The 23,186-nt window shown below is 44.2% G+C and overlaps 1 protein-coding gene and 1 long non-coding RNA gene across 3 annotated transcripts; one reads left to right on the top strand and one right to left on the bottom strand.

The window, feature by feature from the left end:
• Positions 1 to 484: 484 nt before the first annotated feature.
• LOC129715220 (nuclear factor 7, brain-like) lies at positions 485 to 20,738 on the bottom strand. 2 transcript variants are annotated; one of them, XM_055665081.1, is made up of 7 exons: positions 20,617 to 20,738; positions 18,053 to 18,640; positions 17,867 to 17,962; positions 13,771 to 14,004; positions 5,737 to 5,759; positions 5,522 to 5,640; positions 486 to 1,442 (listed from the first exon to the last, which is right to left on the bottom strand). In XM_055665081.1, the coding sequence occupies exons 2-7, from the start codon at positions 18,461 to 18,463 to the stop codon at positions 910 to 912; spliced, it is 1,416 nt and encodes a 471-aa protein (XP_055521056.1). In that variant the 5' UTR covers positions 18,464 to 18,640; positions 20,617 to 20,738; the 3' UTR covers positions 486 to 909. The 2 variants fall into 2 exon arrangements, with proteins under 2 accessions (XP_055521057.1, XP_055521056.1); XM_055665082.1 differs by lacking the exon at positions 17,867 to 17,962 and having other exon boundaries at positions 485 to 1,442.
• A 121-nt stretch (positions 20,739 to 20,859) lies between these two features.
• On the top strand, positions 20,860 to 22,385 carry LOC129715221 (uncharacterized). The gene is made up of 2 exons (XR_008726459.1): positions 20,860 to 21,164; positions 22,211 to 22,385. It is a non-coding gene; the product is annotated as an uncharacterized LOC129715221 (long non-coding RNA).
• Positions 22,386 to 23,186: the final 801 nt, after the last annotated feature.

Below are 23,186 nucleotides of genomic sequence, written 5' to 3'. Positions count from 1 at the left end.
ACATGTGTTCGGTGTTATTCACAGCTCAGACTGAAAGGCGTGACCCTCTCACTCTCCCCATCTTGCAGAGACCGACTGAGGCCCTCAACACTTCCGGGTTTTATAGTCCCTCAGGAAGGGGCTTGGCCTTCAGGAGAGAGAATATCAACATTTTTTAAACACTAATAACTCTTGTATTTTTCATCGATGGGAAAAATCCTCTTGTCCCCTGCGCAGCGGAGAGGGACTGTGCAAGATGGCTAAAAATCACAGCCGTAAGTGGCAGCGTTTTTTCTAAAATCAATATAAAGAACAACAGGAAGTAGTCAAGATCAGACTTTTAGTAATATATAGATAGATAGATGATAAATGATATTCTTCAAGTGATATTAGTTACCTTCCTCCTGATGTTGACATTTTTGTTTCAGAGGCTCAGTATCTGTATTATTTTCTCCATTTTAAATTAAGTATAATGCCTAACCAAGATCTGAAATGATGAAACAACGCATTTAATCTAAAACGTTTGTGCATTTTTTTTATTCACACATTCCAATGGTTCTATTCTGCACGGGTTTCCCGAGGCATCAGAACATCCACAACCACCCCATAAAACAAGTACAAGTTCTACAGCACGGTAAGGTATATTATCTTATTTTTATTGTAACCATTTTTAAGTCCCGTTACAAATGTATTTGTGCAGAAATCATGCACAATACACTCCAGCAATTATGATTAACGCAGTTACAAAGTTCATTGTTCAATGGAATGTGATCAAATTTGTGAGAAATTGCTTTCCTCTCGATGGAAAAGTGTGGAAGGCGACAACAACCTCTGACATCGAGGCAAATTATTATTTACTTCACGTCTACCTTCTCCAAGCCACGCTATTGAATTCGGTACACTCTTTGAACAGAAGATCAAATGACCCTTTTACACACCCAGAGCGGAACCTGAACAGATTGTCAGCCATTGCTTTACATCCCAAGTTCCGAAAAGCGGATAAAGTTTCTCGGTGAATTTATTCCCAGCGAAGGTGTGGAGATGCGACTTTGTGCCTGCGTTGTAAAATGACACTATGCCGGACTCATAACTCAGATAGACTCCCACCCTATTGGGAATGGGCTTGGCGGGGAGACGGGATCGAGGTGAAGTGTTTACATTAAAACCGTCACTCTGCCGCCCGATGGTCCAGATTCCAGCCTCAGGAACCAGCGCCACCCATTGCTTCCTCTTCACAGACTTTGCAGCGACTCCCACACTCCAGACCCGATTCCTGGCCACCTCCACCTCCCAGTAATGTCTCCCCGATGTGAATCCCTCCGATCCCAGCACACACTCCCAGACAGTTAACCGCGTCTCAGTGTCAGGGAGACTCATCTCAGTCTTGGCCCACCTCACGCTCCTCCGATCCTTAGACACCTCGAGATTCGTTTTTCCCGTTTCCACATCCAACGTCACGGAGACTGGGAGGAGCGGGGAGAAGCAGAGTTGCAAATCAATGGGGGTGGGGGAAATTCGAGCAGCATTCCTACTGGACCGGGGCAACGCTGTTCAGAATCAGGCATAGTCGGCCAAATAATTGAAATCATACAAATGGAAAATGGGCAGGACTGAAAGCTCTGGAGGATTAATGGTTGCGAAGGAGGGAAAAATATGGAGGAAGGGGAAGGGAGAGGCATTTTAGGTCAGTGGTTATCTAGGCATTTTATAAGATCATGGGCTCTTACACACAAAGGGGGTTGTGTCATCGGTAGCCACAGGTACAGTTCCAGAAAGTTAAAGCGTGGCTAATGTACAGGAATTTAAAATGAATTGGGAAGTCAAATCAGCGTAGAACTTTCACTGTGAACGACAGGGCCCTGGGCTGATTGTAGAAGAAACATAGAAACATAGAAAATAGGTGCAGGAGTAGGCCATTCGGCCCTTCGAGCCTGCACTGCCATTCAATATGATCATGGCTGATCATTCAACTCAGTATCCCGTACCTGCCTTCTCTCCATACCCCCTGATCCCTTTAGCCACGAAGGCCACATCTAACTCCCTCTTAAATATAGCCAATGAACTGGCCTCAACTACCTTCTGTGGCAGAGAGTTCCAGGGATTCACCACTCTGCATGAAAAAATGTTTTTTCTCATCTTGGTCCTAAATTTCCTCTTTATCCTTAAACTGTGACCCCTTGTCCTGGACTCCCCCAACATCAGGAACAATCTTCCTGCATCTAGCCTGTCCAACCCCTTAAGAATTTTGTAAGTTTCTACAAGATCCCCCCTCAGTCTCCTAAATTCCAGCGAGTACAAGCCGAGTATCCAGTCTTCCTTCATATGAAAGTCCTGACATCCCAGGAATCAGTCTGGTGAACCTTCATCAAGAATGGCACTATGGCAACAAGAAAGGAACCTTTCTCCTCCTGTCAGCCTGCTGGCCTCTCTGAACCTTTTTATTTCCAACTACCAGCGTGACATCAACCATCTGAACCTCTCCATCCCTTCTACCCAAACCAGTCTCACCCTTTGTGAAAAGTAACAATTTCAATGTTGTTATTAAACCTGCTGACAAGGCAGGTGTTGGTGTGGTCTGGTGGGCTGACCTCTACTGTGCTGAGGCCAAGCTCTAGGACACGCCCTCTCAAACATAACCCTTGCCCATGACCCCACAGACGAACCACAGGCCACAGTCTCACAGACCATCAGTGATCTCATCACCTCTGATTATCTCCCCTCCACAGCCTCCAGACTGATAGTTATCCAGCCCCATACTGCCTGCTTCTAACTACATCCTAATATCTACAAACAGGACTGCCCTGACAGACATTGTTTCTGCTGCCTCTGCCCCACCAAACTCACCCCCAAGTACATTAATTCTGTCTTGTCCATCCCTTCCGACCTACATCTGAGACACCTCACATGTCTTCAATATTTTAATAAGTTCCCATTTCTTGGCCCCATTGCTTCATCTTTACCATTGGCATCCCGCCCCTTTGCACCTCCATTTTCAGCCAGGAAGGTTTTAAGGCCTTCTGGTTCCTCCTGGTACAGAAACCCAATCGGTTTCCTTCTACTAACAATTCTCTATTAACTTTACCCCTCAAATTCACTTTGATTATCTCTGACACCTCTCTCCCCTTCATTGATCTCTCTTTCTCCATCACAGGTGGCAGATTATCAACAGACATCTACTATTAGCCCACTGACTCCCACAGTTACCTTGACTACACCTCCTCCCACCATGTCTCTTGCAAGGACGCCATATCCTGCTCCTAATTTCTTCATCTCTGCCGCACCTGCTTCTGGGATGAGGCTTTGTAGGCTAGGACATTGATGGATTTCATTGAAAGTTACAAAGTTTGTACAATGTACAACAGGCTGGATGCAGTGAGGATGGTTCCCTTCACTGGTTTCTGGAATTAGTGCTCACAGACTCAGAATAAGGGATATGCAATTGAATAGAGGGCGAGTTCATTTGAAACCGAGATTAATCTATATTTTTTTATGAAAGTAAATGTGGTGATGCCATAAAATTGGTTAGATAGCCATGGTCTTTTTGATAAGTGGGCTGAGCTTGAATGGACATGGGCCTACAGTTGGTCATGTTTCTTACGTGTGATCATGAGTGATTTGGTGCCTATCCCTGACTGTGTGTGGTTCAAAACATGTGACTGTTACTAAAGAAGGCCTGATTTAAGTGGCCACCCACGCTGCCCTTGATCTGATGGGCGGTAGGCGGCGCGACTATCGTCAGCAGTTGCCTCTGCAGCCCGTCTGCGTTTTTATTATTTTTTGTCTATGTTTTTATGTAGTTTTTGTTATTTTTTGTTGGGGTATGTGTGTGTAGGGGTGGGGTGGGAGGGAGGGGGTAAACTTTTAAATCTCTCCCTGCACGGGAGACCCGACCTTTTCTTTGTCGGGTCTCCGTTGTCGTTGGGGCTGCAACGAGGAGCGGCCTCCAACAGGAAGACCGGGGGCTCTGGTGCCGACTACTCACCTCACCGTCGCGGAGCTGGCCGATTCCAGAGCGGGTGGAGCGGTGGTGCTGCTGCGGCCCGACCTCCGGAGATTCGGAGGCTGCATCTGCGGGTCTGGCGGACGGCGGCACCGGGAGCCCACGGGTCCCTGGAGGGAGACCACTTTTCAAGGCTCCCACAACGGCGACTTCTCCCGCCCGAGTTGCGGGGTCGAAGAGCTCCTGGAGCGGGGCCTTACAGCACCGCCCCGCGCAGCTTGAAATGGCCGCGGGACTCTGCGAGCGCACGCTGGGGGCTCGAACATCAAGAACCCGGTGTGCGACCTTGCATCACCCGGCGTGGCTTTAATGGCCACGGGACAATCGCCATCGCCAGCCGGGGGCTTTGACTTTGACTCTGACATCGGGGGGGGGGGGGGAGTGCAATGGAGAGATAAGTTTTTTTTGGCCTTCCATCACAGCAATGTGATGGATGTTTATGTAAATTATGTTGTGTCTTGGGTCTATTTGTTTGTAATGTATGGCTGCAGAAACGTCATTTCGTTTGGACATCATGGGGTCCAAATGACAAATAAATTGTATCTTGTATCTTGATGATTTGCCAAGGTAGCTCCGAGGGAGGTCAAGTGCTGCATAATATTCAGACTTGGTGATTATGGAAGATTTAATTCTGAAATGGCAAATATGAGGCTGTGCTCCTGGCCGTGTCTTCCACTCTGACTATAGTTGTGTGGGTGTGCGTGTGTGTGTGTGTGTGTGTGTGTGTGTGTATTAATTAGAATGAACATCAATGGAGTGTTTATCCGTGGCAATTGCATGTATATAAATGCGTTAATGCACATTAGTCACATGCGAAGTGTGCATTGATGTGAGTGTGTGCACCATATATGTGTAGGTTCCTTATGTTAGTAAATAGACTGGTTCTGAAAGGGATGGATTACACGTTACTCAGGGAATAAACCAATGTGAGTGCTTTTGTGAAGGAAAGTTGGCAACATCGACTGGGCTGCATGTGATTTCCCGGTGCTGAAGTCGGTGCTGGTTGGTCCATCCTATCTCATTCCTTTAATATATGAATGTGTAATGCTGGTGAGTCCAGCAGGAGACTGATCCGAGTCAACATGAGTCTGCCGTCATGCACCATTCAGGCATGGTTATTGGTGCAGGCTTCCTTCTCTGAAGGATGCCAGCGTGTCGTTATGATAATCCGGTCATCATACTGGTCTAGCTTTTATCCTCCTAGGATTTCATTAACTGATTTTTAATTCCCCAGCTACTGTAATAGGATGTAATGATATTGTGGGGGGCGGGGCATGTGGGGAAAGGGGTGATGGTGATATGTGGATAAGTTCAGGATGCTGTTGTAGATGGAAGAGCCCTTGTAAAGGTTGTATTATGCTCCTCTGTCGGTAGATTTCAGGAGTCTGACAATTTTGAAAGTAATTCCTCATGGTAGCTATGATTGATGATGTATTGCAACTTCAACTCCCTCTCCACCCATTATTAAAGTCAATGTGTAGATCTAATTATATTTGGCATTTGGACCACAAACAAGGAGAACGGAAATAATATAAGCTTTACCTCGCTTCATGACTCCAACCACATCTCTCAACACAGTATTCAACAAAAAGGGCTGATCGAATTTTCCAATTGGCAAGGCACCATCTGCCACTGACAATACTTGGCCATCATCATTAACCCTAAAATTATTAAAGATCTAATTAAACAAATATACACATGTAAATGTCTGTCATTTTAGAAAATGGTGCAGCGATTCAGCAAAGAGCAAGTCCTACCTTCTCTCTTGGTGAGCTTCCTCCTGAAATAAATAAAACACAAATCTGAATTGGGTGAGATGGACGATGACATCACAACAGCAGGAATTTAACCCCCATATTACAAGCCTCTGAACATTCCCATTTCCCAACTCTTACTTCTGCTGACACAGACAGAAAAAGGATATTGCAGAAAAGACCTAGAACAACGGGAGAATACCTATGTTATGAAAATTGTGCCACGACTGAGTGGATGCAACTTTCTGGAATGGCTGGAGAGGTTATGTTTTTCTTATTTGCATCAGTGTCAGAGACAGTCAGATGGAGGGATTCAAAATTATTAATGCGCATGTTGTTCCATTGTTTAAAAAGGGGTCTAAGAGTAAACCTAGCAATTATAGACCTGTTAGTTTGACGTCAGTGGTGGGCAAATTAATGGAAAGAATACTTAGAGATAATATATATAAGCATCTGGATAAAAAGGGTCTGATTAGGAACAGTCAACATGGATTTGTGCCTGGAAGGTCATGTTTGACTAATCTTCTTGAATTTTTTGAAGATGTTACTCGGGAAATTGATGAGAGTAAAGCAGTGGATGTTGTGTATATGAACTTCAGCAAGGCCTTTGACAAGGTTCCTCATGGAAGGTTGGTTAAGGAGGTTCAATGGTTGGGTATTAATGGTGGAGTAGCAAGATGGATTCAACAGTGGCTGAATGGGAGATGCCTGAGAGTAATGGTGGATGGTTGTTTGTCAGGTTCGAGGCCAGTGACGAGTGGGGTGCCACAGGGATCTGTGTTGGGTCCACTGTTGTTTGTCATGTACATCAATGATCTGGATGATGGTGTGGTAAATTGGATTAGTAAGTATGCAGATGATACTGAGATAGGTGGGGTTGCGGGTAATGAAGTAGAGTTTCAAAGTCTACAGAGAGATTTATGCCAGTTGGAAGAGTGGGCTGCAAGATGGCAGATGGAGTTTAATGCTGATAAGTGTGAGGTGCTACATCTTGGCAGGACAAATCAAAATAGGACGTACATGGTAAATGGTAGGGAATTGAAGAATGTAGGTGAACAGAGGGATCTGGGAATAACTGTGCACAGTTCCATGAAAGTGGAATCTCATGTAGATAGGGTGGTAAAGAAAGCTTTTGGTGTGCTGGCCTTTATAAATCAGAGCATTGAGTATAGAAGTTGGGATGTAATGTTAAAATTGTACAAGGCATTGGTGAGGCCAATTCTGGAGTATGGTGTACAATTTTGTTCGCCTAATTATAGGAAGGATGTCAACAAAATAGAGAGAGTACAGAGGAGATTTACTAGAATGTTGCCTGGGTTTCAGCAACTAAGTTACAGAGAAAGATTACATAGAAACATAGATACATAGAAATTAGGTGCAGGAGTAGGCCATTCGGTCCTTCGAGCCTGCACAACCATTTAATATGATCATGGCTGATCATCCAACTCAGTATCCCGTACCTGCCTTCTCTCCATACCCTCTGATCCCCTTGGCCACAAGGGCCACATCTAACTCCCTCTTAAATATAGCCAATGAACTGGCCTCAACTACCCTCTGTGGCAGAGAGTTCCAGAGATTCACCACTCTCTGTGTGAAAAAAGTTCTCCTCATCTCGGTTTTAAAGGATTTCCCCCTTATCCTTGAGCTGTGACCCCTTGTCCTGGTCTTCCCCAACATAGGGAACAATCTTCCTGCATCTAGCCTGTCCAACGCGTTAAGAATTTTGTAAGTTTCTATAAGCTCCCCCCTCAATCTTCTAAATTCTAGCCAGTACAAGCCGATTATATCCAGTCTTTCTTCCTATGAAAGTTCTGACATCCCAGGAATCAGTCTGGTGAACCTTCTCTGCACTCCCTCTATGGCAATAATGTCCTTCCTCAGATTTGGAGACCAAAACTGCACGCAATACTCCAGGTGTGGTCTCACCAAGACCCTATACAACTGCAGTAGAACCTCCCTGCTCCTATACTCAAATCCTCTTGCTATGAAAGCCAACATGCCATTCGCTTTCTTTACTGCCTGCTGCACCTGCATGCCTACCTTCAATGACTGGTGTACCATGATACCCAGGTCTCGCTGCATCTCCCCCTTTCCCAATCGGCCACCGTTTAGATAATAATCTGCTTTCCCGTTTTTGCCACCAAAATGGATAACCTCACATTTATCCACATTAAACTGCATCTGCCAAACATTTGCCCACTCACCCAGCCTATCCAAGTCACCTTGCAGTCTCCTAGCATCCTCCTCACACCTAACACTGCCCCCCAGCTTAGTGTCATCCGCAAACTTGGAGATATTGCCTTCAATTCCCTCATCCAGATCATTAATATATACTGTAAATAGCTGGGGTCCCAGTACTGAGCCTTGCGGTACCCCACTAGTCACTGCCTGCCATTGTGAAAAGGACCCGTTTACTCCTACTCTTTGCTTCCTGTTTGCCAGCCAGTTCTCTATCCACATCAATACTGAACCCCCAATGCCATGTGCTTTAAGTTTGTATACTAATCTCTTATGTGGGACCTTGTCGAAAGCCTTCTGGAAGTCCAGATACACCACATCCACTGGTTCTCCCCTATCCACGCTACTAGTTACATCCTCGAAAAATTCTATAAGATTCGTCAGACATGATTTACCTTTCGTAAATCCATGCTGACTTTGTCCAATGATTTCACCACTTTCCAAATGTGCTGCTATCCCATCTTTAATAACTGACTCTAGCAGTTTCCCCACTACCGATGTTAGGCTAACTGGTCTGTAATTCCCCGTTTTCTCTCTCCCTCCCTTCTTAAAAAGTGGGGTTACGTTTGCTACCCGCCAATCCTCTGGAACTACTCCAGATTGAACAAGTTAGGGCTTTAATCTTTGGAGCGCAGAAGGTCAAGGGGGGGACTTGATAGAGGTTTTTAAAATGATGAGAGGGATAGACAGAGTTGACGTGGAAAAGCTTTTCCCACTGAGAGTAGGGAAGATTCAAACAAGGGGACATGACTTGAGAATTAAGGGACTGAAGTTTAGGGGTAACATGAGGGGGGAACTTCTTTACTCAGATAGTGGTAGCTGTGTGGAATGAACTTCCAGTGAAGGTGGTGGAGGCAGGTTCGTTTTTATCATTTAAAAATAAATTGGATAGTTATATGGACGGGAAGGGAATGGAGGGTTATGGTCTGAGCGCAGGTATATGGGACTAGGGGAGATTATGTGTTCGGCACGGACTAGAAGGGTCGAGATGGCCTGTTTCCGTGCTGTAATTGTTATATGGTTATATGGTTATATGATTTGATTGGGCAAGGCGAAAAATCCCTAATTGCGCGTAAAATGTCTAAAGTCTCCAACAAATTCTACGAGAATAGGTAATGGTTGTTGATGGATAAAGCGAGTAGATGGGAGGAAGGTTGTGCGAAGCAGAAAATCTGATGGGAGAAGATGGGGAGCCTGGCCTGTCTGTGTTGAAGAATGGGATTAATTCAATGTTGATCATACCCAAACAAAACAATGTTTTAATCCCCCCAAATGACCAACTACACCTTGTAAACCGGACATCAATGACAAATCTAATGTATATGCCACTGTCAGGATTTCACTGTTAGTTCCCACTCACTGACATGCCCATCCACAAGTATGTCAACACACAAACACAAAACCTGATCACTCAAGGCTGCCCCACCATTCAATATGGTCAAGGCTGATCTACCCCAGGCTTGAATGTCTTTTCTTGACTATATTTCCATCGCCCCCAATTCCCCACACCTTTATTAGAGACCTCCCACTCATGACACATCTCCACTCACATGCCCCCTTAGGGTTTTATATGTTTCACCCAGATCAACCCCAAACTCAATAAAATATAGACACAACCTGTTTAAGCTCTCTTGATAGAATGATCCTGTCATCACAGACATAAGCCTTGTCTACTTCCTTGGATTCCCTCCGATTTTACATATGCACAAAACCACAGCAACTCATTCTTGAGAAGATACGTGGCATCCTGGGACTCCATGGACATTTTCTAAAGTCTGCTAATTTGCATGGCCACATTAACTCGGCGCCACTACAGGCAAAATATTTGTCTAGTTGTAAATCAGAATTCAATCCACAAACATAGAGAATATTTAAATATTTTTTATTTAAAAAAAAGTAATGCAGCAGTAATGGAAACAGGCCCTTTGACCCAACCTGACAATGCCACCAAGATGCCCCATCTGCCTGCATTTGGGCCATTTCATCCTGAACCTTTCCCATCCATGCACCTGTTCAGATGTATTTTAAATGTTCAACTACCTCTGCCGGCATCTCATTCCATATTCCAGCTTCTTTGTGAAAAGGTTGCCCCTCGTGCTCCTATTAAATCTTTCCCCTCGATCCTTAAATATATGTTTTCTTGATACCACTACTCTGGTTTAAAAAATCTCTGCATATCATCTATTCCCCTCATGATCTTATACACCTCTTTAAGCTCACCTCTCATCCTTCTGCATTCCAAGGAATAAAGTCCGAACCTGTCCAGCCTCTCCCTACAGTTGATTATTACATGTCAGGGTTTATGGGGAGAATAGCATGAGAATGAGGTTGAGAGGGGAAGATAGATCCGCCAAGATTGACTGGCAGAGTAGACTTGACGGGCCAACTAGCCTAATTCTGCTCATATCACTAATGAACCCTTCAAGTCCTGGTAACATCTTCAGAAATCCTCTCTGCACTCTTTCCAGCATAACAATATCTTTCTCCGAGCTGGATAACTAAAACTAAGCACAATACTCCAAACATGGACTCACCGATGTCTTGTATAACTATAACATAATATCCCAACTTCTATGCTCAGTACCTTGACTGAAGAAGACCTGTGTGCAGAAAGCCTTCACGATCATCCAATCTACCTGTGGTGCCACTTTCAAAGAATTGTGCACTTGCACTCCTAGATTCCTCTGTTCCACAACATTCCCAGAGACCAACCATTTACTGTGATGGTCCTGCTCTGGCTGTACTTGCCAAATGATACACCTCACACGTATCTGCATTAAACGGCAATATTAAACGGCAATAACTATACGTCAAGCCATTTGTTCAACTGATCAAGATCCTGTTGTAATTTTCGATAACCATATAACAATTACAGCACAGAAACAGGCCACCTCGGCCCTTCAAATCCGTGCCGAACACTTATTTTCCACTAGTCCCATCTACCTGCACTCAGACCATAACCCTCCATTCCTTTCCCGTCCATATAACTATCCAATTTATTTTTAAATGATAAAATCGAACCTGCCTCCACCACTTCCACTGGAAGCTCATCCACACAGCTACCACTCTGAGTAAAGAAGTTCCCCCTCATGTTACTCCTAAACTTCTGTCCCTTAATTCTCAAGTCATGTCCTCTTGTTTGAATCTTCCCTACTCTCAATGGGAAAAGCTTATCCACGTCAACTCTGTCTATCCCTCTCATCATTTTAAAGACCTCTATCAAGTCCCCCCTTAACCTTCTGCGCTCCAAAGAATAAAGACCTAACTAGTTCAACCTTTCTCCGTAACTTAGTTGCTGAATCCCAGGCAACATTCCAGTAAATCTCCTCTGTACTCTCTCTATTTTGTTGACATCCTACCTATAAGTAATACAATAACAAAATTGTGATAGGTAAGGTACTGGAGAGTATTCTGTGGGATGAAATATGTATATATTTGGAGAGACAGGGGCTGATTAAGGATAGTCAGCAGGGATTTGTACGTGGAGATCATGCCTCACAATCGGATATATTTGAACAGGCCCAGGAGACTTATCTACCTTCATACACATTAGGAGGTTCAGCACCTCCTCGACCATAATATTGACTGGCCTCAAGACACTTTCTTTAACTGTCCTAAATTCCCCAGTCTTCATGTCTTTCTCTGTGGCAAAAACAGAGGAGAAATACTCACTGAAGACTACCCATGTATGTGACTCCACATAGATATAACCACTTTGATTTCTGAGCCACTATTCTCTCTTTAGTTATCCTCTTTCCTTAAAGTACTAATAAATTATCTTTGAATTTCCCTTGATATTATCTGCCAGAGCTAGCTCTTGCCCCCTTTGTGCCCTCACGATTTCCTTTTTAAGTACACTGCTCAGTTCCAGAAACTCCTGACCAGAGTCTGAATTTCTCTCATCATCCAAGCTTCCTTACACCCAGCTGCATTGCCCTTCATGCTTTTAAATACATCAACATTTCCGGATGTCCCTTTGTCACAAACAATCTACTCCAATCAATTTGAGCAAGTTTTTGTCTAATACCACCAAAGTTTACCTTGCCCCAATTCAGAATTTTAACTTGCGGGCCCACCCTGTCTTTATCCATACTATCTAATAAAATAGTGATCTCTGGTCCCAAAAGGCTCACCCACAAAGACTTCAGGTATCTCGTCCTTTCCAGTTTCCTAAGGGTAGTTTAAGCTTTACCCTCTCCCATAGAGTGCCCTCTATATATTGCCCATGAAGATTTTCCTGAACACATATACAATTTCCATCCTGTCTAAACAATTTGCACTATGACAGTCCCTGTCTATATTGAGATAAATCCCCATAACAACTTTATTAGTCTTACAGTGGTCTGCAATCAACTGGCATATTTGCTCTTCTAATTCCCATTGACTATTTGGCAGTCTGTGGTATACTCCCAATAAAATCATCTCTTTTTAATTACTCAGCCCCACCCACGAGCATCAGTGGATGAACCATCAGTAATGTGATCTTGGACTTCTGCTGTGACATCCTCCTTAATCAATAAGGCAACACTTCCTCCTCGCTTACCCCCACTTTTACCTCTCCTGCAGCACATACCCTGGAACATGGAAACATAGAAAATAGGTGCAGGAGGAAGCCCTTCGAGCCAGCACCGCCATTCATTGTGATCATGGCTGATCGTCCCCAATCAATAACCCGTGCCTGCCTTCTCCCCATATACCTTGATTCCACCAGCCCCCAGAGCTCTATCTAACTCTCTCTAAAATCCATCCAGTGATTTGGCCTCCACTGCTCTCTGTGGCAGGGAATTCCATAAATTCACAACTCTCTGGGTGAAAAAGTTTTTTCTCACCTCAGTCTTAAATGGCCTCCCCTTTATTCTTTTTAATTACTCAGCCCCACCCACGAGCATCAGTGGATGAACCATCCAAATCCAGGACAAATAGACTCAGAAATAGTTGCTTTCCGAAAATTATAACTACTCTTAATTCAAATTCACACATGCACTGACTTCACAGCCCAACACCCGGACTTCCATCTGTATATATGTATATAGCGCCGCAGAATTGTGCACCTATCCCCCCCCCCTACCCCCCCCCTTCTCCCTTCTTCTGTTTTTTGTTTTTCTGTTTCTTGTTTTTTGTACTAAATTATATGTATGCACTGAGTACGAGCAGCTTTCTATTTCACTGTACATGTATAGTGACAATAAATGGCATATCTATCTATATCTATATCTATTCTAAGACTGTGGCCCCTGGTTCTGGACACGCCCAACATTGGGAACATTTTTCCTGCATCTAGCTTGTTCAGTCCTTTTATAATTTTATATGTTTCTACAAGATTCCCCCTCATCCTTCTAAACTCCAGTAAATACAAGCCTAGTCTTTTCAATTTTTCCTCATATGACAGTCCCACCATCCCAGGGATCAATCTTGTGAACCTACGCTGCACTGCCTCAATCACAAGGATGTCCTTCCTCAAATTCGGAGACCAAGACTGTACACAATACTCCAGATGTGGTCTTACCAGAGTCCTATACAACTGCAGAAGAATCTCTCTACTCCTATACTGAAATCCTCTTGTTATGAAACATGAAGCTACTAGTCCTGTCTCTCTTAGTTAGGTTTCCATAATGGCTACAAATTCCCATCCGCATATACCCATCCATGCCCTGAGATCACCTGTCTTACCTGTCAGGTTTCTTGTATTAAATGAAGTGCAATTATTTTATTTTAAATATATATTAAATCTTTTAAATATATATCCCAACATTCTGAGTCTGCCCTTACACTGAACCAAACTGACATGTAATTACTCACCTTGAGAAATATCATTCCGTCTTTCTGATCCATCTGTTCCTGCAACTTTCCGAGTTCCTCCTGAATAGAGTGCAGTTTTTTTTTAATCTCTTGGAGATTTTGCACCATTGGAATTAAAATACTCTTCTCTTCCTCCAGGAGATTTCTCAATAAGCGTCGCTCTTTCTCAGTGAGAATCTGGTGCAGTTCAGCAAACTGGGATGTGATGTGGGACTGAAGGCTGTTTGACTGCTCCTGTCAAATGGAAGGTTAATATGTGATGCCAGTGAATTCTACTTCCTGTAGAAATGGATGGTGAACACAGGGTCCATTAATCTTGTCAGAAAGCACAGAAACAGGTCCTTCCACCCAACATTCATGCCACCCACTGTACTCGCCTCATTTACCTAAATTTTGTTTGCAGCATTCTTTGCCTTTTGAATCAAGAGCTTTTTTAGCTGCTTCTTAAATGTAGGTAGATAGAAAGACACAAAATGCTAGAGTAGCTCAGCGGGACAGGCAGCATCTATGTTTCGGTATAAGACCATTCTCCGGACTAAGAGTCAGTGGACAGGGAGTCACAGAGAACAGGAAGTGTAAGAGATCAAAAGAGATGAAGATCAAAGAAAATGTAGAATAGATCATTGTTAGCTAGGAGAAGGTGACATCAAAGCAAACAGGTAAAATGTAACCAGTGGGTTACCAGTCAGACTGCTTGGAGAACTGGGAGGGAGCAGGGATGGAGAAAGAAGAAAACCAGGGCTAACATGAAGTTAGAGAAGTCAATACCATACCGCTGGGGTGTAAGCTGCCCAAGTGAATTACGACACTGAGGTTTAAGCTGCCCAAGCAAAATATGCAATATATAACATTGACGATTACATCGGGGCAACTTCCTGCACCCATGGAGAAAACACGAACTTCATTTACTTCACTGCTAATTTTCATCCTGCACTCATATTCACGTGGGCCATCTCCGACATTTCCCTACCATTTCTTAGTAACATAGAAAAACAGGTGCAGGAGTAGGCCATTCGGCCCTTCGAGCCAGCATTGCCATTCAATATGATCATGGCAGATCATCTAAAATCAGTACCCAGTTCCTGCCTTTTCCCCATATCCCTTGATTCCTTTAGCCCTAAGAGCTAAACCTAACACTCTCTTGAAAACATCCAGTGAATTTGCCTCCACTGCCTTCTGTGGCACAGAATTCCCCATATTCACAATTCTCTGGGTGAAGAATGTTTTCCTTAGCTCAGTCTTAAATGGCCTACCCCTTATTTTTAAACTGTGGCCCCTGGTAACATCGGTAACATTTTTTCTGCATCTAGCTTGTAAAATCCTTTAAGAATTTTATATGTTTCTATTAGATACCCTCTCATCCTTCTAAATTCCAGTGAATACAAGCCAGTCAACCCATTCTTTCATAATTTGTCAGCCCCGCCATCCCAGGAATTAACCTGGTGAACCTACGCCCCACTGCCTCAATAGCAATAATGTCCTTCCTCAATTTAAGAGACCAAAATAACACACAATACTGCTGGTGCGGTCTCACCAGGGCCCTGTACAGCTGCATTAGGACCTCCTTGCTCCTAACCTCAAATCCTCTTGCAATGAAGGCCAACATGCCATTAGCTTTATTCACTGCCTTGCAGTACCTGCATGCTTACTTTCAGTGGCAGATGTACGAGCACACCCAGGTCTCGTTGCACCTCCCCTTCTCCTAATCTGACACCATAATAATCAGATAATAATCTGCCTTCCTGTTCTTGCCACCAAAGTGGATAACCTCACGTTTATCCACATGATACTACATCAGCCATGCATCTTCCCACTCACCCAACCTATCCAAGTCACCCTGCAGCCTCATTGCATCCTCATCGCAGCTCACACTGCCATCCAGCTTTGTGTGATCCGCAAACTTGGAGATGTCACATTTAATTCCCTTGTCTAAGTCGTTAATATATATTGTAAACAACTGGGGTCCCAGCACTGAGCCTTGCGGCACCCCACTAGCCACTGCCTGCCATTCTGAAAAGGACATGTTAATTTCTACTCTTTACCTCCTGTCTGCTAACCAGTTCTCTATCCAAGTCAATACCCTACCCCCAATGACATGTGTTTTAATTTTGCACACTAATCTCTTGTGCGGGACCTTGTCAAAGGCTTTTTGAAAGCCCATATACACATCCACTGGCTCTCCCTTATCCATTCTACTTGTTACATTAAAAAATTCCAGAAGATTAGTCAAGCATGATTCCCCCTTCATAAATCCATGCTGACTTTGACCGATCCAGTCACTGCTTTCCAAATGCGCTACTATAACATCTTTAACAATCGACTCAAGCATCTTCCCCACTACCCATGTAAGGCTAACTTGGCTATAATTCCCTATATTCTTTCTCCCTCCTTTCTTAAAAAGTGAGGTTACATTGGCTACCCACCAGTCCACAGGAACTGGTCCAAAGTTGAGAGAATATTGGAAAATGATCACCAATGCATCCACGATTTCAAGAGCCACCTCCTTAAGTACTCTGGGATGCAGACCATCAGGCCCTGGGATTTATCTGCCTCTGGTCACAACAGGTTGCTAACACCATTTCCTGACTAATGTGGATTCCCTTCAGTTCCTCCCTCCCACTAGATCCTCGGTCCCTAGTCATTCTGGGTGTTTGTTTGTGTCTTCCTTAGTGGAGTACCAAAGTACTAGTTTAACTGTTCTGCCATTTCCTCGTTTCCCATTATAAATTCACCTGTCTCTGATTGTAAGGGACCTCATCATCTCCTACTAGTGACTGACATCAATTATGAACCTATTGACTCCCACAGTTATCTAGCCTGCACTTCTTCCCACTTTGCTTCTTGCAAAGACTCTGCCCCCCTACTCCCAATTCCTCTGGCTACACCACATCTGCGCCTAAGGTGAGATCTTCAATACCAGGACGTCTGAAATGTCCTCACTCTTTAGGGAACGGGGGTTCCCCTCTTCCATCATAGATATGGCCCTCACTAGGGCCTCCTCAATATCCCGCAGCTCCACTTGTTCTCCCTCTCCCAGTCACGATAGAAAGTTACCCTAATCCTCACCTTTCACCCTATCTGCTGTCACATACAGCACATAATCCTCTAAGATGTTCACCACCTCCAACGGTATCCCACCACTAGCCATATCTTCCCATCTCCACCGCTTTCCGCAGAGACCATTCCCTCCAGAACTCCCTAGTTAACTCATCCCTTTCCACCCAAACCACCCCTTCCCCAGGTACTTTCCCCTGCAACAGCAGGAGATGCTACACCTGTTCCTATACCTCTTCCGTCGACTCCATCCAAGGACCCAAACATCTTGTCAGGTGAGGCAGAGGTTCACTTGCATTTCCTACAACATCATATATTATATTGTATCCGCTGAGACATGTGTGGACTCCTTTATAACAGCCAGACCAAGCGCAGGCTCGGCAATTGTTTTGCTGAAGAACCTCTGCCCAGTCTGCCTAAACCTATCTGATCTCCTGATTGTTAAACTATTTAACTACCATTCCCATTCCCACACTGACCTTTCTGTCCTGGGCCTCCATTGTCAGAGTGAGGCCCAGCGCAAATTGGAGGAACATAATCTCATATTGCGCTTGGGCAGCTTACACCCCAGTGGTATGAATTTTGATCTCTAACTTTATGTAACAATGGCTTTCCCTCTCTATCCCTCCCCCTTCCAAGTTTTCCAACTAGCCTGACTGTCCCCGTGATTACATTTTATCTCTGCTTGCTTTGTTGTCAACTTCTCCTAGCTAGCAATGATCTACTCTACATTTTCTTAGATCTACATCTTTTATGATCTCTTACACTTCCTTATCTCTGTAACTCCCTCTCCCCTTACTAGTCTGAAGAAGGGCCTCGATCCGAAACGTCACCCGCTCCTTTCTCGAGAAAAGCCGCCAATCCCGCTAAATTACTCCAGCATTTTGTGTGTAAACCAGCATCTGCAGTTCCTTCCTACTCTTAAATGTCGGTCTCTGACACTGTGAGACACGGGTGTGAGTTATTGTGCCACGACTCTGCCCGATAATTACCAACAAAAAAATCTAAGTAAGATCAGGAAATCGAAACTGGAGAGCCTCACCCGAATTCTATAAATATTCAGATTCTGTCGCTGCTCCATTTGCTGGATCCTTGATTTCTTTTCAGTGAAAATTTCGAAGCAAGATTTAACTTTATCCTGAAATTAGTTTTAGGAATCAGAGAATAAAAGTTAGACAATAAACATGCGATTCAACAACGTTGTCGTTAAAAATCTCTTTGCTTTTACCTTGTAGATTTCCACAGCTTCTTCTCTGGGCAGGAAGCGGTGATCTCTGTGTTCCCGCGCATCTCGACAGATCACACAGATCAGTTTCTTGTCAGTTTCACAAAACAGTTTCAGTTCTTCCTGATGTTTCTCGCAATAAAGTTTATCGTCCTTCTCTTTGGGATTCAGGTGCAATATCCGAGCTTTCTCAGATAGATTTGCTAAAACGCGATTTACCCTGACAGTGCGGTCTCTAAACACCTCTCTACATTCCGGGCAGGAGTTTCTCCCCTCCCTTTCCCAATACTGCGTGATACAGGAGCGGCAGAAGTTGTGCCCACACTCCAGTGACACCGGATCGGTAAAGAAATCCAGACAGATGGGACAAATTGCTAACTCAGTCCAACTCTCGATCTGTTCTTTGGAAGCCATGTTAATTCGGCACTTCCTGGTTCAAAATGCTTTCACTTTCCGAGAGCGGCTGAACCCTGACAGCTTTGCTTACAGTACCGCGAGTGTCCACTGCGCACGCCGCCGTCTCGGGTTGAATGCTCTGCTGCAAATGCCAACTCCAATCTCACGTGAGGACTCAGTCAAACATTAAATAACCTGGATATCAATAAAACCGGAAAGAATTGCATGTAACAGTCTAATGCAGGAGATAAAGAGACGCGAAATTAAAAATAAAGTTATATGGACCTGGGATGCAAAAAGGTGTAAATTCGGAGCAAGGGCAAATAAAGTGTGTGTTTTGTCACCAAACATGAGACCTGAAGCTAACATTGTGGTGCAGAGTAATAGATACAGTGGGGTTTACTGAGATAACCTGTGAGAAACAGGACATACAACTGTACCACACAGGGTGGCGCAGCGGTTGAGTTGCCGCCTGACAGCGCCGGAGACCAGGGTTCCATCCCGACTAGGTTTGCTATTTATACGGAGTTTGCACGTTCTCCCCGTGACACTCCAAAGACGTACATGTCTGTAGGTTCATTGGCTTGGTATAAGTGTCAATTGTCCCTAGTGTGTAGGATAATGTGCGGGGATCGCTGGTGCGGAGTTGGTGGGCCTGTTTCCGCGCTGTATCTCTAAACTAAAAAACAAACAGGGTGGGATGTATTAACTCTTGGGGTGAGAGAGTATCTCAATATGTACTGTCTTCTCTGAAGAAGTTTACTGACTTAATCACAATACGCTCCAATGTAAGGCAAGGTCATCACTGCAAATGAAGGAACTACAGGCGCTGGTTTACACTGAAGGTAGACACAACATGCTGGAGTAACTCAACGGAACAGGCAGCATGTCTGGATAGAAAGGATGGGTGACGTTTCTGGTCGAGACCCTTCTCTGGACTGGGCCCACAAGCGGACACGTCTGTTTCCCTCTGCCTGTGACGTCAACTATTCAGCCCTGAAGCTGAATTACACGCTCCTGGGTTCACTAATTAAAGTTTATTGTAAACATAACACGCGCCTCTTAAATGGATGGTTACTAGAATAACTGATTCATTATATATTTGATAACTGTTTATTTGTACTGTTTTTGTGTTAATGGGCCTATAAAGCCGCAGTGTGTATGAATTCCATTGTTCCGTTCCTGGTGACTATGACAATTGAACATGATGGAATCTTGGAGCCTGTGAGAGGGCACCACTGAACTGAGCTGCCTCGTCACTTCAGCCGGTCGTGCGGGTTCGCCTGCCGCATACTCTGGATTTGGAATGGTATATTTTTGAAATAGATAATGGGATAGTTTACCACCCAACACATGTGCTGCTCCCGATGTCAAGTCATTTAAAAAGGGGATTAAGCAACTATGAGAGAGAGCAGAGGGAGGGTAGATACAGGGATAGAGGGCTGAGGGTAGAGAGGGGCAGAAAGAGAGAGGGAGGCAGAGGGAGAGAGGGGCAGAGGGAGAGAGAGGGGCAGAGGGAGAGAGAGGGGCAAGAGAGAGAGAGAGAGAGAGAGAGAGAGGGGGGGGAGAGAGGGGGGCAGAATGAGAGAGAGGGAAAGAGAGGGGGGCAGAGAGAGAGAGAGAGAGGGGCAGAGAGAGAGAGAGAGAGAGAGAGGGGCAAAGAGAGAGGGGCAAAGAGAGAGAGAGGGGCAAAGAGAGAGAGAGGGGCAAAGAGAGAGAGAGGGGCAAAGAGAGAGAGAGACAAGTGCAGGGAGCGGGCAGAGGAGGGGCAGAGAGAGAGAGGGTTATCTCAATGCTTTGTTTTGAATTAGATTACTGAAATAAGAAAAAGCTAAATAATTGAACAATTGAAAGTCTCTTCAAGCCTTTGTGACATAAATAAATACAGAAATGAAATACGAAACTTTCTGGAGTGCGCAATGTTTTCACCATTGTACAAAAATACAATTCTAAATTTAGCTCGCCAGACAACGGAAATATTTTCCTAAAGTCAATCAAATATTCAGATTGACCATCGAAACAGTCCTTGGGATATTTTAAAGCCATTTAATATCATTAAAATGTTGCCATTTCCCGTTTTCATTTGCAGGTTTGAACATTCAAATCAGCCAACAGCAAACGTTTGGAGAATAACCGGACATCTCATTTACATAAACGGATCGAAAAAACACCTGTTTAAGAAGGAACTGCAGATGCTGAAGAAGGGTTTCGACCCGAAACGTTGCCTTTTTCCTTCGCTCCATAGATGTTGCTGCTACTGCAGCCGCTGAGTTTCTCCAGCTTGTTTGTGTTCCTTCGAAAAAACACCTGAAGGCTGCAGAGTAACAGCCAATCAGAATGCCGATCCCATGGCACATTTTAACCAATAAAGGATGCGGATGAGGACGGTTTAAACGCTCCAATAGCAGAGCGCTCCACAGAACATCTGGGCCAATCTGGACCAATGATACTAGAGGAGAGGAGCAAGATAAACCACTCGACCAAAAAGCTGTAGTCGTAATTTGTAATTTGTTTCGCGCCATTTTGGGAATCATATATATCAAAGATCCGATCTTTGATGTATATGAGGAGGGGGAGAGGGGGTTTGACTGGGCTTCTGTTGTGGCGCCCACATCTACACGTGTAGCGAGCCGTTCTGCTATAGTGCTCGAATCACCAATGTAAGCGATTCAAACACTTTATTGCCGTCTTTCTTCAGGTTCCCCACTAAAGACGAAAGGTAAGAAAAAAATTATAACTTTCTGTCTTGAGGCCGATCTCTTCCTAGAGCTCAGATCGCGGAGCCGGGGGTCGCCAGAAGAATTGCGCTGATCGCTGGCCCGCGGACTATAACACTCTGAAGCTGCGGTGTGTGGAGCTTCTAGTCGCGGGGTCAGCGTGCACTTACCCTCGCGGAGTCTGGGATTCCTCGCCGGTGAAAAGCTCCGACTGCCGGCCCGCGGCCTATAACATCATGAAGCCCCGGTCTCCAGTAGGAGGCGGCCGATTCAGGATCTCCAAGCAGCGGAGGTCCCGAATCGGTTTGTGTTTAAGCCGGATATATAATAGTGTTTAAAATACAGAATAAATCGTGTTAAATATACACAATGCACACTTATGTTTAAAATACATGATAAATAGAGTTATAGGGAACAACGACATGCCACGAGGAGCACACATTAAAGCCTTAATTTCCTTCCCAATGTAACATATATAATTCTATTATTATGATCCCGACAATGTATTATATTATAGACATTTTTTGGTACATGAGCAAGTTATTAGAAAGTCTTCTTTTATAGATCTAGACTTAGCACAATAATAAAGGTAGACAAAAATACTGAAGAATTTCTCAAGCAATTTTGTCTACCTTTGATTTTCCAGCATCTGCAGTTCCGTCTTAAACAATAATAAAGGTATCAATTTTTACACTGCTGTACATTTTTGGTTTTGTTCTTGTCGTAAAGCATGCATGGTATTGTAAGCTCTTCTACATTTAAGATAAATCAAGTCAAGTAAAGAGAGTTTATTGTCATGTGTCCCAGATAGGACAATGAAATTCTTGCTTTCTTCAGCACAACAGAATATAGTAGGCATGAATACAGAATGTATTCAGTAGGCATAAATTGACCTATTAGAGGAAAAATGCATCTTCAAATATACATGTCTCTGCCAACCCCTGAAAACAATTGTATTTAAGTGACATATCATCCATTCTGCAGTTATGTAGTTATAATCAGATTTGTTCTTATGTTAATTCTATATGATATTTTACTGTAATTTCAGATGTTGACAGTGGGTCCAGAATACTCGTTGATAAGATCTCCTCTAGCGAACTACGGAGTACTTGTCAAAGAACTACCGTCTTTGTTCTGAACACCCTGTATATCTCACACATAAAACAATAAATTATGTAAATCTTACCATAAATGACAGAAATAAAAAGTGTTATCCTTGTTTATGAATTTTGTTGTAGAATGATTTAAAATTGAGTGGATTGATGCAATATACTGCTAACCCACAAATGTTTAGTTATGAGATGTTCACATTTAAAAACTCACTCAGAGCTCAGGTGGCTGCGAGCGGCTGCCGGGGCCGGACAGCGGAACCGCTGCTAGACCCGGGGCTCCCAGGTGACCTGGGAACTGCAGCTAGTCCCGGGGGGTTTGGAGGTAGAGATCAGCCATGATTGAATGGCGGAGTAGACTTGATGGGCCGAATGGCCTAATTCTGCTCCTTTATTTATGATATTATGAAATATGAGATGCTGTTCCTCCAATTTGCGATCAGCCGCACTCTGACAATGGAGGAGGCCTAGGACAGAAGTGTCAATATGGAAATGGGACAGGGAATTAAAGTTGTTGGTAACTGGTAGATCAGGTCGGTCCAGACGAACTGAGCGAAGGTGTTAAGCGAATTGATCGCCCAGTCTACATTTGGTCTCGCCGATGTATAAAAGTCCACATCTTGAACAACGGATACAGTAAATGAGGTTGGAGGAGTTGCAAGTGAATCTCTGCCTAACCTGAAAGGACTGTTGGGGTCCCTGGACAGCATCGAGAGAGGAGGTATAGGGACAGGTGATGCACATCCTGTGGTAGCAGGGGAAGGTACCTGGAGAGGGAGTGGTTTGAATGGGAAGCGATGTTAACCAAGGGCAGGGCTCGAAATTAACGGTTGCCCGGGTGCCACTGACCACTCAAAGCGCCGCTGGGCAACCTAAACACCGAGTCATTTTGCCCGGCTTGGCAACCAGATACTG

This window comes from Leucoraja erinacea, unplaced genomic scaffold (assembly GCF_028641065.1).
Source record: "Leucoraja erinacea ecotype New England unplaced genomic scaffold, Leri_hhj_1 Leri_105S, whole genome shotgun sequence".
Lineage (NCBI taxonomy): Eukaryota > Metazoa > Chordata > Chondrichthyes > Rajiformes > Rajidae > Leucoraja > Leucoraja erinaceus.
Note: the sequence above shows the minus strand (reverse complement) of the source record. Positions and strands in the feature narration are given on the sequence as shown.

Excerpts from the sequence above, each read along its gene's own strand:
- LOC129715220 (XM_055665081.1), bottom strand. The coding sequence starts at position 18,463 with ATGGCTTCCAAAGAACAGATCGAGAGTTGGACTGAGTTAGCAATTTGT. Across the intron at positions 17,963-18,052 it reads AAGCTGTGGAAATCTACAAG|GATAAAGTTAAATCTTGCTT; the intron begins GTAAAAGCAAAG and ends AACTAATTTCAG. Across the intron at positions 5,641-5,736 it reads GAAGCTCACCAAGAGAGAAG|GGTTAATGATGATGGCCAAG; the intron begins GTAGGACTTGCT and ends TAATAATTTTAG.